This window comes from Gopherus flavomarginatus, chromosome 9 (genome assembly GCF_025201925.1).
Source record: "Gopherus flavomarginatus isolate rGopFla2 chromosome 9, rGopFla2.mat.asm, whole genome shotgun sequence".
Taxonomy (NCBI): domain Eukaryota; kingdom Metazoa; phylum Chordata; order Testudines; family Testudinidae; genus Gopherus; species Gopherus flavomarginatus.
The window spans coordinates 83767241-83785226 of record NC_066625.1 but is presented as its reverse complement, the minus strand read 5'-3'; the positions used below and the strand labels follow the sequence as shown (position 1 = coordinate 83785226).

Sequence of the window (17986 nt, the reverse complement as noted above, 5' to 3'; positions counted from 1 at the left end):
CTGATTAGCTCAGTCAAGTTAAACATGCTTGGAAAGTCCCTTTAACTTATTAAACAGTGTCTACATTAAGTATTAAACAGCTTTTCAGTCAAATGGATTGCTCATGTTATAACCTGTGTGGGAGAACAGGTTACAATATGACCTACAAATGATTTTAAAGGTGATTCAGTGTGTCTACAGGGGAGTGAAAGGGGCTTTAAAGTCTTGTTAAGCTAACTTGATCTGAAACTAGCACCTTTTATTCCTGTGTATTCAGACACTTTGTTTAACTTTTCTTTTAAAACTCTAGCATTGCGGAAGTTGGGGTTAATGGAAGTTTTAGTTCAGTTTGTTTTAACCAAACATTGCCATAGAAGGCTAGGGAAAATCAATCTGTTGCTTTAGGGGAGGGACAGATAGCGAAGGTTAGTGGTCTAGTCCTAGGTATTGTTAAAGTAAATCACACTGGGACTCTAAGTCATTTATAGATTACTAGGGGGTATAAATATAATCTCCCATTGACTTTTTATTGAGCTGTGTTTGTGACTATTGGAAGCTCAGTGCAGTTGTGTATGATGGTACTGTGCTGGCAGTTCTCTTTTAATGAAGTTGAAATGGTCTGGACTAGTTGGCAGATCTCGATTTAAAACACTCCGAGGCAGCGACAGGCAGTAGGCAGCTAAAAGCACTGTATAGTGGCCATAAATGTGGGCTGCTTAGCCCAACCACATGCTGATGATTTTCATCCTGCGAGAGCTGGCTGTCTCTTACTTGTCCAACTTAATTGTATGTGCTACAGGTTGCTGTCAGCCAGTTGCTGAGCCACTTGGATGTGTAGACAGCTGTTAAAAAAAAAAAAAAATTGTACACACAACCTTTCTTAAGGTGAAGAGAGGTCCCCGAGAGAGACAATTTCTGTTAAGCTCTATTGTCATCACAGATTGTGAAACATAAATTCTGTTATAAACAGCTTGTAATTTTCAATCTTACACTTTTGCTTTAGCAGGCATTAGACTATGACTACTAACATAGAGCTTAAATATCATTCTCATGGTTTTGCTTTCATAGTTACTGATCATAATATGCCACCTACTCACTTGTGTATTGTCTTCCATAGTGACACTTTATTTTTTTTTTTGGTGCTGTCAAGCAAGTGATCCTGTGGGTTAAGAAACAGCACAAAGGCTGACACTTTTTCCTTCTTTCCTGCAAAAAGAGAATTGGATTTACCTTCCAGGAGTTAAGTTTTTACTTAAACTCTGTACAAGAAAGTTTCTTCATATGTTTGGATTCTACACCTTTTTAATGATCTGGTTAAGTTAACCATGTGATGCAGCACAAGATATATCTTACCTATAGAGTTAACTTAGGCTCTTATTTGGTTGTGCCTATAACCCTCTCCTCCTGTTCACACACAGCCCTCTCACCTGAGTTGGGTGCTTTAAACCCAAGACAGCTGACCCCTCCTTGGGTATAGATTTAAAGTCTGGGTGTTGCTTTCACTTGGGCTGGAAACCCACCAACTTTGCACTGAGGACACAGGCTAAACCACTCAAATGTGGACTGTGCACTAGTGTGTTCCTGCAGTTCTCCCCATCCACCCAAAAGGACAGACAAGAATAGTTAACCTGAAAAAGGTCTGCACATAAATTGTGTGTGTGGAGTTGAATGACAAGGAGATAAAAAGAAACCAGCAATGCCAAGATAAATTTTTGGTTGATCATCGACACAATATTCAATTGCATTTATGAGTTAGAACAATAAAGTCAAATCACTTTAAAAGTTGGTATGCAGAGACTTTGTAACCTGGATCAAATTAGCATCCTTCTCTATGAGGCTTTGGTGAGGGTTATGCATGATTCTTGGCACCTGAGTAACATGATGGATCTTGTGTAGGAAGTGTATAGAAGAGTTATAAGACTAAAACATAATATGTAGAGTTTGGCTAATGGATGATGTAGGGAGACTGTCAATCATCGGTAAGTACACAGAGGATAGGGGATGGTCCTTTTCGTTACACTTCGTTTTCCCACCAGTGGAGAAGAATAATTGTATAAAGTGGTACTAGAAGTAAGGAGTGTAAGAAACCAAAGAAGAATTCATCAGACAGTGTTTCTTAACAGTGAGATCTCAGATTACACAATAGTCTCTAGTCTCTAAAGTCATCTAAAAGATCACCATTGGTTAGCTTTGTCCCCAGATAGTGACTCGTTAAGTGCAAAACAAGCCCCTAAATATAAACAGGAATACTTTAATGATTTAACTTCAAATGTTCCCCTGCAGTATTTGCAAACCAAACATGGCAGCATTGTGTTTGGTGCCCGAGAACCTGAAGTTTAATTAAGTAAAAAAAACAAAAAAAAACTTCAACAAAAGTGAAAAGTGGTTCATTTTTTTCCCCCCAGACTGAGAGTATCTCTCCTAGCAGGACAAAACGCAAGAATATACTGTGTGGAATAATCCCATGTTATCAGGGGATGGACTATAAGGAATGTCTCCAGTCTTTCTGCAATTAACTTCCGCTGCCCGCAGTATGCACTTTACAAAGGGATGCTTTCAGTTACTGCTTAGATATTTGCAGTAGGTGGTATGACAATGCAGGTAGCTTTTTGACAGTTTTAAAAGGTGTCACTCACTGAGCTAGCTGCCCCTTATCTGGAATCTCTGAGAGCATTGCCTCAGGTATAGAGCCTTGGGCCTTTACCTCTGCTTGGGTGAAAATTCCAAAATTCTCCCACTCTTACACAAGGATACGGTAGACCAGTCCTGGGCTATGTCAACTACTCCTGCCATGTAGGTCCAACTGAGTTCAAGAACAGTACAGTTCTTGTCTTTGGAAGTCTGTGACCAGTGGTATACAGTGACCAGACAGCCTTCTTAAAACCAGTGTAGCTTCTACAGACACCTCTAGCAGGTTTTTTTTTTGTCTCAAGCCTGCTGTACACTTAAAAATTAGATTGACCTAGCTGTGTTGCTCAGGGCTGTGAAAAGTTTTGCTTCCTGAGCGCAGTGGTTAGGTCAACTTAACTCCCTCTATAGACGCAGTTGATTGACATAAGAATTCTTCCTTTCACCTAGCTGCCATCTCTTGCAGAAGTGGATTAACTATAGGTGGAAAACAACGTTCTGTTGATGTAGGAAGTGTTTACGCTGTGCTGCTAAAGTGACACAGCCTCAGCAGTGCCAGTGCAGTGTCTCTAGGGCAGATGTAGCCTCCATCTGGTACCCTGCAATAAGTACTGCTTCTCTGGAATTTGTCCCTTTTAATCCTGCCAGAGTTGCTCTGTTATGTGGTTTCTGGGCTTTTTTCTGTTTGCTGAAAAAAAGTTGTGTAGGTTGGCTGGAGACTGAGGCAAAATCATCAGTGTTAATAGTTCTCACATTGTCTCTTAACAGCTCTTTAGCCTTTGCTTAGGAATGGCTATCTTGAACCATTCTTTCCCTTCTTTCTTTTTCCAGACAGCCATCTCCTGAGTTCACCTAGTGTAGTCATACAGTAAACATCCCAAATGTCAAGGCTAACATACAGTATTCATAAATTATGATAGGACAGCTCCAAATCTGTCACACACAGTAAGCATTCCTGTTGCTGTGAAAGAGAGATGGGAGTTTGGGAAATGACTGACTTTATGAATGCTGTAAATCCGAGGCGCAGGCACTGCTGGACAGCAAATGTGCTGCTCTAGACCAAATTCTTTAATAAGGACCTCCCATGGATTTAAGCTGAAAACACATGATGAGAAGGAAGTGGCTCCATAGGGAATAAACAACAAAACACTGATTAGAAGTTGTGCTGATCTCCCAGATGGGCACATGGCTCTGTATTGACCTTACTGAAGGATGATCTTATCTAATTGTCTTTATTAGTGGAGGTTGGGAGGAGAGCAACAGCACCATATTCAGAAGCATCAAGTGCTAGCTGACTGTGAGTAATAATAGTTAAGGCTACATTTTAGTCACAGGTATTTTTAGTAAAAGTCATGAACAGGTCATGGGCAGCAAACAAAAATTCATGACCCATGATCTGTCCATAACTTTTACTGTATACCTCTAATTAAAACTTGGGCTGGGGGGCTGCAGCTACTCTGGCGCAGGGGAGGTTGCCATGGGTTCTGTGGGGAGATGTGTCTGGCTTGTGGCCCAGGACCCCACTGGTGATGGGGGTGGGAGAGGGTTGGTGGGGCTGGCAGGCTCTCTACTGGGCTCCGCGTGTCCCTGCAGCTCTTAGGAGGAGGAGTGGCCTAGGGACACTGCACACTGCTCCCACCACAGGTGCTGGCTCCGCAGCTCTCATTGGCTGAGAACCGCAGCCAATGAGAGCTGCAGGGGCGGTGCGTGGAGCCCTCTAGTCCTCCCGCTTAGGAGCTGTAGAGATGTGTTGGGCCCCTGGTAAGCGCTGCCCCACGCCCCAGACCTGAGCCCCCTCCTACACAGCCAGACTGCTGCTGCTGGCCCAGGTGCTGCCCGAGTCGGCCTCTGCAGAAGTCACGGAGGTCACGGAAATTCATCGATTTCATGGCTTCCGTGACTGACACGCAGCCTTAGTAATAGTTGTATAGAAAGACTCTCCTCACTTATTTAAGGAGAGCATGCTGAGAATTGGCCATGATTGGTCCAGTGAGACTTTGTTTTGGCTGCTGTTGTGTGGTGGGTAGGTTATCTCACTTAAAATTGGGTCAGAGAAAACCCAGGTCCATTTGTTCATTCTCTGTTTTTCTGAGCAGCACTGGAACAGCTGTTGGTAAAAAAGGATAATGTCTACTCTGTAGAAGTCATCCAGCAGGTTACTTGCTGGAGGATTTATTCTGTTTGCTACCAGCATGTGCCAAGTTTCAGTGGGGACAAGGGGTTGGGTGGCCCATGCCTTTCCTAATCCTACAAAGCATCCGAGCTCTCTGGGACACAAGCTGCTTCTCCCTTCCTCATCCTCAAGGAATGGCAACATCGACTCACAGGCTGGTAAACCTTGTGAGACTTGGATATTTTTCTGCCCTCAGTGTCCAGCACTTTTTCCAGCATCCTATCCAAAGTACCCCTTAAAATTGTATCTAAGGGACTTGGGGGAGACTCCTTGATCTGACGTGGCCAAAATGAGATGGTTTTTATCAGGCTGTTCGAGTCCTCTGTAGGAAGTGTGGGACACTGATGTAATGCAGGGCCTTGGCAAGAGAGAAGTTAAAGGGGAAATCCAGGTGCCTCTGAGAATGAGAGAGTCTTGCCTCCCTCTGTATTGACCCATTGGTACACAAACCAGGAGAAATACAAATGTGGAGTTGATTTCCAGATTACTACTTAGTTCACTGGACAAAAGTGAACCTCTGTCCTAAGATTCAGCTCTAATAGAATCATAGAAGTGCAGGACTGGAAGGGACCTCAAGCGATCATCTAGTCCAGTCTCCTGCACTCATGGCAGGACTAAGTATTATCTAATGATGTGGCTAGAGAGAATCTGCTCATCACAGAACCTTCTGGGTTCAAGCAGACCTCTGGCTTGATAAAGGAGCTTTGCACCCAGGGTTCTGCAGCCTCAAAGGACTTGTTTTCCCATTCAGCAGAGCAACAGGAGAAGCTCTTAAAGGTGTGGTGACCATTAATGTCTTCTGGGGGGATCACCGAGACCATTTTATGTGTAAAAAGCAGCAAAGAATCCTGTGGCACCTTATAGACTAACAGACGTTTTGGAGCATGAGCTTTCGTGGGTGAATACCCACTTCCTCAGATGCAACATTTTGTGTGTAGGACATCTTGGATTTCATAAAATTAAAGCTAAAGCCACTGACAAATGGGATTTAAAATGAAAGGAATTGTATGTTTTGAAAAACACTGTGTTCCTTTAAACACTTTCTAAATGGAGTAACTGGAAGAAATACAAAATTTGGAAGTAAAAGCCGGACAGTGATGTACTGATTTCGGGTTGCTTTGAGGTAACAGTCTCTCACATAAAACAGTGAACGTGTTTGAGGTGTGGGTCATGCCCTCTAATTCTTAAGCTTGAATAAAGACGTTACCAGAAATGTGGTGGCAATATAGGCCCGAGTACTGAACAGCACGATTCTTTCTGATTTGCCCCATGGAGACAGCCATTTTTCACGGAAGCCGTTGCTTTCATCTTGTTTTGTCTCTCTTCTTGCCCTTTACCAAGAGGCAAAGCCATTAAACCATAATTGGTTTGTTGACTTAAATAACTGTTTGGCAGATGCGTATGAAGAGGGATTATAATAGGATTTCAAAGTCTCCTGTTTCATGGAAGGCAAGAAATAATGCAAAAGAGAGACAAAAACCCACTTCACAAAATAGCCATTGTGGGATGATTGACTCCATGATTGCTAAAAATTATATTTAAGTTATTTCTAAATATATGTGATTTGGAGATTTGAACTGTACAGGTGAGTGTCATTTTACGCTGGGGTTAAGTTCTGCAGTCAGCATGTAAAGAGAAAATCGTATATAGTCAAAATTACATCGAGTGTAATGGCGGGCGGAATCGCCCACACTACAGGTACAGTATTAAAATTATTTTTCTTTTTTTTTTTTTGTTTTTGCTGACCAAACAAAGCTGATTTCGCACATGTTAAATGCGCGTAAGATGAGACTCGCCTGTATTCTATTTAGATTATTTTCCAAACAGATGATTACTGTTAGGAAAGATGACTACTAGGAATGTGATTAGATTTGTTGCTTTGATGTTCTCAGACCATGAAAAGTTTTGAAGTTCTGTGAATAAGCAGACACAAGTTACCTAATTCCGGCCCCTCTCATCCCAAGCCCTCATAAAGAGGCAGAAATATAATTGAGGGGGAGAAAAACTCCTCTTACTTTCATGCTTGAATATCTTACAGTACAACCAAGTGGATTTTATCAAACTTATTCATACATTTTTTTAAGGCCAGAAGGGACCATTAGATCATCTAATCTGACATCCTGTATGTCACAGGCCATTACATTTCACATAGTTACCTCTGTATTGAGCCCAATAATGTGAGTTTGGCTAAAGCATCTCTTCCAGAAAGATGCCCAGTCTTGACCTGGAGACACAGAGATGGAGAAACTTCTCTTGGTAGGTGGTTCCCATGGTTAATCACCCTAACTGTTTGGTTAAAAAACTGTCTTCTCAGAATTGACCTCTGTGTCAAGAATAAGTGTGATAAATTGCAGCAATAGAGGAGACAAGTTTGGAAAGTTGGAAACAGCTGGAGGGAAATGAATGTGTCATCTTATCAGTAACTATACTGGTTGTTATATTAGTCTGCTAAAAGGAATAGCTATATTTTTAATGGAGCAATATTAACAGGCTATGCATATTAACTGTTTTGCAGCAGTACAGTGGATTAGTTGCATACATTGCGGCATACTTTAGATCTGAATTTGAGGAAATAGTTACTGTAGGTGAATTAAAAATATTTAGTAGTGAACACATAAGGAAACCATACACTGCTGCATGTAAAATTTATAAAGGACGTTGTAGTGTGTTTCTGTCCATTTGAGAGACGAGTTTATATTGTAAATCTAAACACACAGTCCCTAAATGTGGTCCAAAGAAAACACAACATGGCCAGATTGAAACCGTAGTAGTCTTTGATCTCAGATTAATTTGTTTTTCATATAATCCATTTCAGGACAGTGAACAAAAGTGAGGAAAAGATGATGCATTATGTAGCAACTGACTTTCATGGACAATGTGAACTTCTAAAAGAAATGAGACAGCAAAGCAAAACAGTGGCCAGACTTAAATAAAAAGGTCTTTTTTTTTCATTTATCCAATGAACTTGGAGACATTTCCCCTTTACCAGAAAGGTAGAATTTGCCAGGTGTAATATGAAACAAAGGGTTTTCCCTGTTTTCATGTTTGGTGCTCTGTGATTTTCATTATCTTATTAGTTCTACAAAACATATAACTTAATAGATAAACTAAAAGAAGCCAGTTCTTACATTAAGAAACATCAGTTGCATGTTCACATGTAAGCAATTGCTCTAACATTGAAACCTCCTGGACTTAATCATTTTTCTTATTAGGAAGATGGTGTTTCATAATGGAGGCAAACGAGTTTATATTGTTGCCAGAAAGTCTTGATCCTTTACTGATGTATAAAAACATTACGTATCTAAAATTAAGTAACTTTCAAGCTGGGGCAAACATAAAACTAAAAAGAATGACTGACTCTTTAAGCCCAGTCTCGAAACATATACATGTGTACAGATCTTATAAGGCTTTAGATAAGAGTTGCTGTCATTTCTCTTATAAGTCAGCTGTTTTTTAAACCCCATCACTCTGGAACTTGGCTTACAAAAGGTCAACTTAAGTGCACATTTTATTTCTTTAACAAAATGAAGATCTTGGAGCAGTCAAGCTTTCTAAAATTTTATTGCACGAAGAATAAATTCTGCTCAATTTCCTGTATCTTAATAGGAACTGTAGGGTACTTTCTCCTGTCAGCAGGTGGAGACAAAAAGTAAACTGATTTAGTTGGAAAAACATTGCCTTTGTACTTCTGCTCTTTTTTGTGTCTCTCTTTCCAGAAAAGGAATAACCTGTGTCCACGTTATGACAGTATTCCCATATTGTCAGAACAGAACTCTGGGATCAGGCCTACCCTATCATTTTATTTTGATTTTTTTAAAAGGAAGTTTCATAAACTGCATTGTAAGACCATGCTATTGATCTTTTGTTGTGCAGTGTTGTGGCTTTCCCTCGCAAGTTCAGGAGGAGAGAACTGGTGTTTGGGCTCTCCGATAGAGGCTTGTCAGACTTGGTGGGTCTTAACCAAGCAGAGAAAATAGATGAAGAGCAGATCTCGGAGACGGGAATCGCAGTGAAAGGAAAAAGGGGGCTAGATTAAAAATGGAGCTGAGGGATGTGCGGAGAGACTTGTAGAAGAGTGACCAGTAAGCATGATAGCCAAATCATTGAGATGTATGATTAAAAACCAGTATAGCAGGATTGTGAAGGCGCAGAGAATTGAAGACTCAGTTGAGATCAATTTCCCCCAACCCTCCCTTATACTGGGGAATTTCAGTTTCTAAGACTGAAATTCAGGATCAGACCCAAAGCCAGGTCATTCTCTACAGCTCTAATAGCAGTTCCATTTCACACGATTTTAATGTTTGCCTGGAGAGACCTTTCTAAGCTGGCAATTGTAGGTGCCAGTCTGTCCGCTCATGCAAATCCTGAACCACATACAGTACTAGAAACCTTGATTCGTTTCCATGCTCAGACATCCTAGAATTCCTCTGACAGATTTCTCCCTGGCCTTTACAGCTTTTATGATAGGTTTTATGGATTGGATTTCTTTAACTCTTGTAGTCTGGATTCTGAATGTGGGTGATGCCAGCTTCATCAACCTTTGCTCCTCATCTTGTCCACCTTTTCCTTCCGTCAGCTAATACCATGACACTTGCGCTCGGCAGGACAGTAGTTTTGCTTTAGTCAGACAGTACTGTAGTGTGTACTAAGATAGAAGGTGCCTTGCTGCTTCTCCAAAAGTTCATATCTCTCTCACTAGTACACTAGATTTTTTTTATGGGCTCACGGAACAAGGTTTCTTGCTTATATATGCCTCCAATATGGTAATTCACCTCAAAATCGTTGCAGCCTTCAGTTTGCAGTTTGTCTGTCTGGGTAGTACAGAAGTGATAGTAGATGATGTTTTGCCCAGGAAGCATCAGTTTCTGACCAGACTATCCTCTCCTGTTATCTTTCTGTACTCTCCAAAAGAATGAAATTTATATTTCTCCTCTTGGTCTATAATGTGTACACTAACTCCAGCTGATCCCTTGGGATGTTAGCTACCTTCAAGTCCTTGTTGGATGTTAAAGCTGCTACAATTTAAGCATGTTTCAGATCCTTTGTTAACTTGCGGTAATAGTCTTAGCTGGGTGTTTGGGGACAACAGGACTGCTTTCTGTTGCTAAAGAAATTTGTGAAGCTCTGGACAGTTTTCATTGGTATTAGAATTTGAGTTACTGGCTCCTTTGCTTGTGTTTAGACCAAACTCTCTTCTAGGATACGTCTACACTACAGGATAATTTCGAACTAACTTAAACCGGTTTTATTAAACAGATATTATAAAGTCGATTGCACGCTTCCACACTAGGCACATTAATTCGGCGGTGTGCGTCCATGGTCTGAGGCTAGCATCGATTTCTGGAGCGTTGCACTGTGGGTAGCTATCACTATAACTATCCGACCAATAACTACGATTTGCGGCCACACTAACCCTAAATGGATATGTTAATATCGATTTTAGAATTACTCCTCTCGTTAAGGAGGAGTACAGAAATCGATTTTAAGAGCCCTTTAAATCAATTTAAAGTGCATTGTAGTGTGGACGGGTACAGCGTTAAATCGATTTAACGCTGTTAAAATCGGTTTAACAGCGTAGTGTGGACCAGGCCTAAGGGAAAGTTGGTGGTAAAATAATTAAGTTTAATATGTATAAAACAAGACAAATAGCCTCCTCATCCAACTAGATCCCTTGGTAAGCTTGCTTAAAACGGCAGTTTGTTTAACTTCCTCCTCTTCCTTTAGCTCACAATGCCTTATTTGTATTGTCCGTATTAGAGCATCCTTTTTCCATTTCTTCCATCAAATACCTCAAAGATCAATGTTGTCAGTGAGTTCAAGAACAGCTGACTCTTGGGCTCTCATCCCTGTACTTTGTGGGTTTTAGGTGGTTTCTTGTTCCCTAGAGAAGACCATGCATCTTTGTTCTATATTTATAGAGAGCTGCTTATGTAGTTAATTATTGTATTTATTAATACAATCTTTCCTGTCTATTTTGAGTGATTATTGTGGCACTGACATAATAGAGGGCTTCTTCTGTTAAGTTTCTTTTTCCTTTTGTATGTATTTTCTCTCCAGATGTGAAAAGTCGGACAACTTAAGTTGGTTATGAAGCTGTTTCCCCATATTTTGTTTTTTTCCTGTCCTGTTGACAGCTGACTTCATGAGAAAACATTGGGTTCAATCTAGTGTTTTCAAGGGAAATTCCTCATTATGACTCAAATAAGTATTCTTGTAAATAAGTCTGTTGTTTATCCTGTTTTTCTAAGGGCTTCAGGAACTACACTGTGGGTTTGTGCCAGAATTAGTGAAACTTGGGTTCACTGGAGTGCATGCAAACAGGAACTCCATGAATTAGAAACAAGTCAGAGCACTTTCTTTTCCTAATGCTTGCAGAACAGGAAGTGCCGAGTAGCATTGTGTATATTTGTAATGTTACAGATCTTTTGTAAGCTCCTATGTTCTGGTGTGAGGGCCAAGTTGGCTTGAGAACCTGGGAAAGTAGAGAAGGTTTTGGTATTGTGAATGGTTTGTGGATTTAGAGGGTTGAAGCCAAATATACTGTGTTCTCCAATGCTTTAGTTTTCTTCTTCGCTTTAAAAGTAACCTAAGGGTTAAAGTTCTATTTATAATTTTTTTAGGTTTAGTCCTCTCATTAAATTCAGTGGGAATCATATGATTGAAATTCCAGCCCATCACCATTGAAAAGATCACCCGAAAAGTTATGACCTGTTTAGTTGAATTAATTGAAGCACTATGCGTTCTGTTCTTATTCTGTGGTAAAATCCAGCTTGCTTGCAGCAGTGGTAAGAAAGCATCAGTTTTGTACTCACTGCAGAAGATGCGTGTGTGCTTCTAGAGCTCTTCTTTTGCATGTAGTATTAACATTGATCAGTTAAATGAGATAAAATGAAAGCGGCATATTCAATAGTAGGCCCAAATTATGTGCTTATTCTTATTTTAAAATTACAGCTTAATTGTGGAGTTAAAATTTTATGGCAGACCAAATGTTCAGTCAGAGCTGTTTCAATTTAATTTGCCTTAATTTTGTTTTAAAGCTTAAAAACTTGTTTAAGTTGATTAAGGATTTCTTTTTTTTTTCCTTGTGTTTTCAGTTTGTGGGCCAGATGACATTCGCAATGATATCCATGAGCTGAAGCGCTTGGAGAACTGCACGGTAATTGAGGGTTACCTCCAGATTCTGCTGATCTCCAAGGCAGAGGACTACCGCAACTTCCGCTTACCAAAGCTCACAGTTATCACCGACTACTTGCTGCTGTTCCGCGTGACAGGCTTAGAGAGCCTCAGCGATCTCTTTCCCAACCTCACAGTCATTCGCGGGAGGAACCTCTTCTACAACTATGCCCTGGTTATCTTTGAGATGACTAACCTCAGAGAAATTGGGCTTTACAGTCTGAGGAACATCACCCGTGGGGCCATCCGGATCGAGAAAAACTCTGATCTGTGTTACCTCTCCACGGTGGACTGGTCTCTGATACTAGATGCAGTGTCCAACAACTACATAGTTGGAAATAAACCTCCAAAGGAGTGCGGGGACTTGTGTCCAGGGACGATGGAAGAGAAGCCATTGTGTGAGAAGACCTCCATTAACAATGAGTACAACTACCGCTGCTGGACCACCAACCACTGCCAGAAAAGTAAGAGTTGAATAGACTGCCAAATTCAAATGCAACTTTTTTTGTGTGTGCTCTTTCTAAAATAAATAGCTCAATTTTTTTTAAGATTTAATTCTGCCTTTTCATATAAGCTTTGTTTTAGTACTGTTGGGTACCACTGAAGTTAGTGTCTTCTCTAATCAGTAGTATTTCATGTAACTCCATGGCCAACTCTTTAGTTGTGTCCATAGTGAATATTTAATTTTTCATGTTTGAAAGAAAAATCGTGATTCAAGGGTGATAAGTGGGTCAATAAAACTGGAGGCAAGAATAGCTCCTTTGCAGCAGCTGGCTTTGGCAGGATAACTAGTTCAATCAGTAGTGTTGCTGGGTTCCTGAGCGCAAGTGCATTCCTCAAACACTGCTTAATGAGAACTGTTCTATAACAAATCTCTCTGAGGCCATGGCTACACTCACACTTCACAGCGCTGCAACTTTCACACTCAGGGGTGTGGAAAAAACACCCCCCTGAGCGCTGCAAGATACAGCGCTGTAAAGCGTCAGTGTAATCAGGGCGGCAGCACTGGGAGCACGGCTCCCAGTGCTGCACGCTACACCCGTAAAGGATGTGGTTTACGTGCAGCGCTGGGAGAGCTCTCTCCCAGTGCTGCCGCTCTGACTACACTCACACTTCAAAGCGCTGCCGTGGCAGCGCTTTGAAATTCCAAATGTAGCCATACCCTTAATGTTCATTTCTTGTAAAAGTCAGTTTGCAGGTGGTGGCTGTGGCTCAGGACCAAAGCACCCCATTGCTTTTCCCCATAAGCACCCCGTAAGTTTTCCATCAGAATTTGCATTTTGATAGCCTCTAGAGTCCTGTATAAATAAGTTTCACCACTGGAGGTCTTTATTAAGACTTTACATAACTGTCTTAAATTTTCTCTATGTTAAATAATATGGGATACCTATTCTTGTTGGTAAAATTCACTTGATAGGAATGTTGGAAAACCTGGGCTTCATAAGCCCTTATTTTTAAAAAGCTACTTTTTAAAGAGAGAATTCTTCCTGATAGTTTTATTTTTATTGAGGGGTATGGTTATTGTCAAAGACTGCTGGTACGGTACTATTAATAATTAGTATAATTATCTTTAAAGATATTTGGTCTGTAATGTATAACTAGACAGACATTTCAAACAAAACCTCATCTTAACTAACTCCTCCGGGAAGGGGAAAAATAAGTTGCTTCTCTTTCCCTGTAGCTCTGTATGGACAGAACCACTTCTGGATGAGCCACAAATGGTCTATAGTATCGTGATGTCTGTTTCCATACTTGCAGCATTACAATAGTGACATTGACTGGTTGCTCGTTGTGCTGATTAAAATCTTCAGTAACAGCCAATAAGGGAGTTTCCATCCTACAGCATGCCGAATTCCACAGGTTGAATATCCATTGTATGAAGAAGTCCTTTTTTTGGTTTGTTTTAAACCAGCTGCCTATTTATTTAATAGGTTGCGCTCTCATTTTATGTAATTATCAGTTATATACATAATTTATTATTAAAAATTAGTCATGGAGAACTTAGGCATACAAGAAATACTGTATTCGCAATACTCACAAGGAAAGAGGAACCTGGTAGTGAAACAGCTGTGCTGTTACTGCTGCTGAATGGACAACAACAATGGGAGGTCACTTCAGATTGTATTTTAAATCCGGTTGTTAAAGGGGAGCTATAATCCACCCTCCTTTTAAATGTATGTGTAAGCTCTCCCCCCACCCCTTTTCACACTTCTCCCCATGGCATAATGGACTAACTGCAAACATTTTTTTCAGCAGTCTTGGGACCCTGTTATCATCCTTGCAAGTGGAGTGCTGTGCGTGGAATGCATTCCACTGGCAGTGAAAAGATGAGAGTCTGAGCTAATGGAAGGAACATTGGGGACCAGTTGGTCAATTTTACTGCTGTACATAATAGTGGACAAAGAAAAATTCCATTTTAAACTACTTGAAGCCCACAAAGACCCTGTGCGGGACCGTTAGAGGGGAGGTAAACAAAGGCACTATCCTGCAAACACATGGTGTATGTCATGTCTACACTGAAGCTGGTAGCAAGCCTCCCAGCCTTGATAGAGAGACTTACGTTGGCTGGGATTATGCCACCATGCTAAAAATTGCTGTGTTTGTTGCAGCACCAGCAGAGGCATGGGCTAGCCACTGAGCTTGGATCCACGGAGCTGGGTAGGCTTGAGCTCGAGTGGCTAGCCCAGACTCTGCCAGTGTCCACACAGCTATTCTTATTGTGCTTATCTTACAAGCCCTTGTTAGCGCAAGTCTGTCTGCCCAGGCTTGCTTCCATCTGCAGTGTACCCTTAGACGTAGGCCTAACTTAACTTGATGAGTCCCATTGTGAGTTCAATGGGATTGCTCATGTGAGTAAAATTATACACATCTGTAAGTGTTTACAGGACTCAGGCTACAGAGTGGAATCTCTTTTGGTGTTATGTTTGTCTCCTTTCCGTCCCACCCTCCATGATCTTCTACCAAGTGTAGTTAATATATGTTAGGGAATTTTTTTCTATTAATAAATCAGTGTTTGTAATATAGTTTGAAGTTTTAAATAGTCAATGAGAGAATTGATACGCTGGCTTGCATTGAAGTTGTACTTGTCTCTGTTTGCAGTCTCGTTCTTATCTGTTATGGCACCGTTTATCTCTTCTGATAGCAGGCATAGACAAAAACAAACGGCAGAATTTGGTCTCTTTGCACTTCTACAAATAGGGCAAACAAGCTCGTAGTTTACTCAAATCACCACAATTGCACTGTAGGCTTTTTAAGTTTATCCTGTAAACTTGAGAAGGCTATGAGCCCAGCTGATCGGTAGGAGTTAATTGCAAGCAATAATCACTGGGAGGAGAAGTCCCCAAGTTTTACCTGCAATCTTGGCTTGAGTTAAAGTAATGATGGTCAATACAAGAGTGTGAGAGAAATTTCTATACAAAAGAGGGTTGGAAAAGCCTATAGAGCATTGCAGCTGGGCTCTCCACTGGGGAAGCTGAATCCCTCAGGATTTTGAATATTTTGACAGATCCACTAAGATAAGAAATTTAGAAATCTTGCCGTTCAGTTCTACTCCTTCCCCCCTCCTCAAAAAAACCCTTTACAAATAGCATTGTAGGGCTCTGTTTCTCTCAGTATTTTTGTAGGAAATAATCAGTTTAATTTAAATAAATAAAATAAAAATCCCCAGCTTTTAGGTCTACATAATTCAGTCTGAATCAGCAAGTCAAGCTTGGTTTGTTCCTTCTAAGGTATTACCACCAATAATAATAGTTCTGTATGGCCAAATTTACGTCTTCTGTGAAACCACTTAATTGTCTTCAGATTATGTCCTTCCTGATTCCTGTGCAACCTCATTGCCTTTGCTGGCTTTGGAATGTGTTTTTGTTTTGTTTTGTTTTTTAAACCTTTTTCATAAGAATGTAAGAACAGCCGTACTTGGTCAGACCAATGCTCCATCTAGCCCAGTATCATGTTTTCCAGTGGTAGCTGGTGCCAGATACTTAAGAGGGAATGAACAAAACAGGGCAATTTTGAGTGGTCTATCCCTGTTATCAGTCCCAGCTTCAGGCAGTCAGAGGTTTAGGGACTCTTAGAGAATGCAGTTTCATCCCTGACCATCTTGGCTAATAGCCACTGATGGACCTATTCTCTAGGAACTTAAATTCTTTTTGAGCCCCTGTTAAACTTTTGGCATTCACAATGTCCCATGGCAACAAATTCCACAGCTTGATTGTCCCTTGTGTGAAGAAGTCCTTCCTTTGGTTTGTTTTAAATGAGCTGCCTATTAATTTCATCGGCTGACCTTAGTTCTTGTGTTATGTGAAGGAGTAAATAAGACTTCCTCATTCACATTTTCCACATCCATGCATGATTTTATAGACCTCTGTCATGCCCCACCCCCTTAGTCATCTCTTTGCGTAGTTGTACAGTCCTGGGCTCTTTAATCTCTCCTCACATGGAAGCTGTTTCATCCCCCTAATAATTATTGTTGCCCTTCTCTGTACCTTTTCCAATGCAGTATATTTTTTTGAGATGGGATGACCAGAACTGCATGCAATATTCAAGGTGTGGACATACCATGGAGTTATGTAGTGGCATTCTGGTATTTTCATTTTTATCTATCCCTTTCCTAATGGTTCCTAACACTGTTAGCTCTTTGAGTGGCATTGCACATTGAGCAGATGTTTCCAGGGAGCTATCCACAGTCCCTCCAAGATCTTTCTTGAGTGGGAGCAGCTAAATTAGACCCCATCATTTTGTATGTACAGTTGGGATTGTTTTTTCCCCAATGTGCGTTACTTTGCACTTATCAATACTGAATTTCATGTGCCATTTTGTCACCTAGTCACCCAGTTTAGTGAGACGCTCTCCATCTCTTCAGTTTCACTCCCTTTTGCTTGTGTTAGCTTCTTAGTGCAAATCGGAGGACAAAACAGTACAAAAAGGTGGTGGTGTTTTCCTTGAAGTTAGCAGTTCTGACTCTGAATCCACATCGGAGATAGATCTGTTGAAAAAGATGGTGCTGTATTTACATTGTCACAATACCACCATACGGCTCAAGGAGATCAAATCAGTGAAGAGGTAGTAGAAAGCAATCCTAAGAAGAATTGTTGAAGATCAGGTCCTCATGTGGAAATGGGAGAAGTGATGCTAGGGTTAGGATAGCATAGGGTGGAGAGCAGAAAAGGAAATGCCACAGCTTTGTGTGTGAACCAAAGTTCTAATAATTAATAAAGAGCAAGAAACTTGGAACATTTTTATTGTTTTTGTTAATTGTAACAAGGCAGGGCAGCAAGGAAGAGGACTCTCTAATTTGCCAGCTATCCATCTAAAAGAGAACCACTGTTCTTTCTGAAGGAAAAACAAAGGAAGTATACATGTTCATTGTTTAAAAGGGAGCTTCCTGTTTATCCTTGATTGTTTGAAGACACTCTGCAATGAACTCCTAATCTGGAGAGAAATCTGTACAGAATTATGCAAGGATGTAAAAAAGACTAGAAACTCGGGCCCAGGGTTTTAAAGCTATTGAGGTGTTTCACCACTCAGCACTGCAAGTCCTAAGTGACTTAGGAGCCTGATACGCATTTTCAAAAGTGAGCTCTGAAGGGCCTCAGTCATCTTTAAAAATGAGACTCTGGCTCCTGTGTTGCTTAGCCTTCCAGCGATGTATGGAGAACACCTAAATACCGTTTAAAAAGCTGGGCCTAGGAGTTGAAATATCTTCAAGTCTTTATACTGCATTTTTTTCTCCCAATAAAGCCATGAGGTCTATAGTACTTTCTGGTGAGTTTGTATTCTTCTTTTTATGTAATTCTTTTTGTAGCTGAAGATGACAAACATTGACATTCCCATTGTATGCCATAATGATGATAGATAGAACTATGGAAATGCTGTACGTAGTCTTACCGTCATTTAATTGCTTACCCTATTATGTTGGTTCCAGCTGTATAGTATGGAGCAAGTATTAAGTACCTTTGTCCTTATTTAGAGCTTCCGTTAAAGGATATCAGATCAATGGGTAGATGTGGTGTGGGAACATTTAGTTCTTTCAGC

The 17986-nt window shown here is 40.7% G+C and overlaps 1 protein-coding gene across 1 annotated transcript in view; it reads left to right on the top strand.

The window, feature by feature from the left end:
• IGF1R (insulin like growth factor 1 receptor) overlaps nucleotides 1-17986 on the top strand; it is a 272795-nt gene that overhangs the window by 22730 nt on the left and 232079 nt on the right. The window contains exon 2 of the mRNA XM_050967131.1: nucleotides 11875-12417. Coding sequence (XP_050823088.1) covers nucleotides 11875-12417 — 543 coding nt within the window. The remainder of the gene's footprint in view (nucleotides 1-11874; nucleotides 12418-17986) is intronic.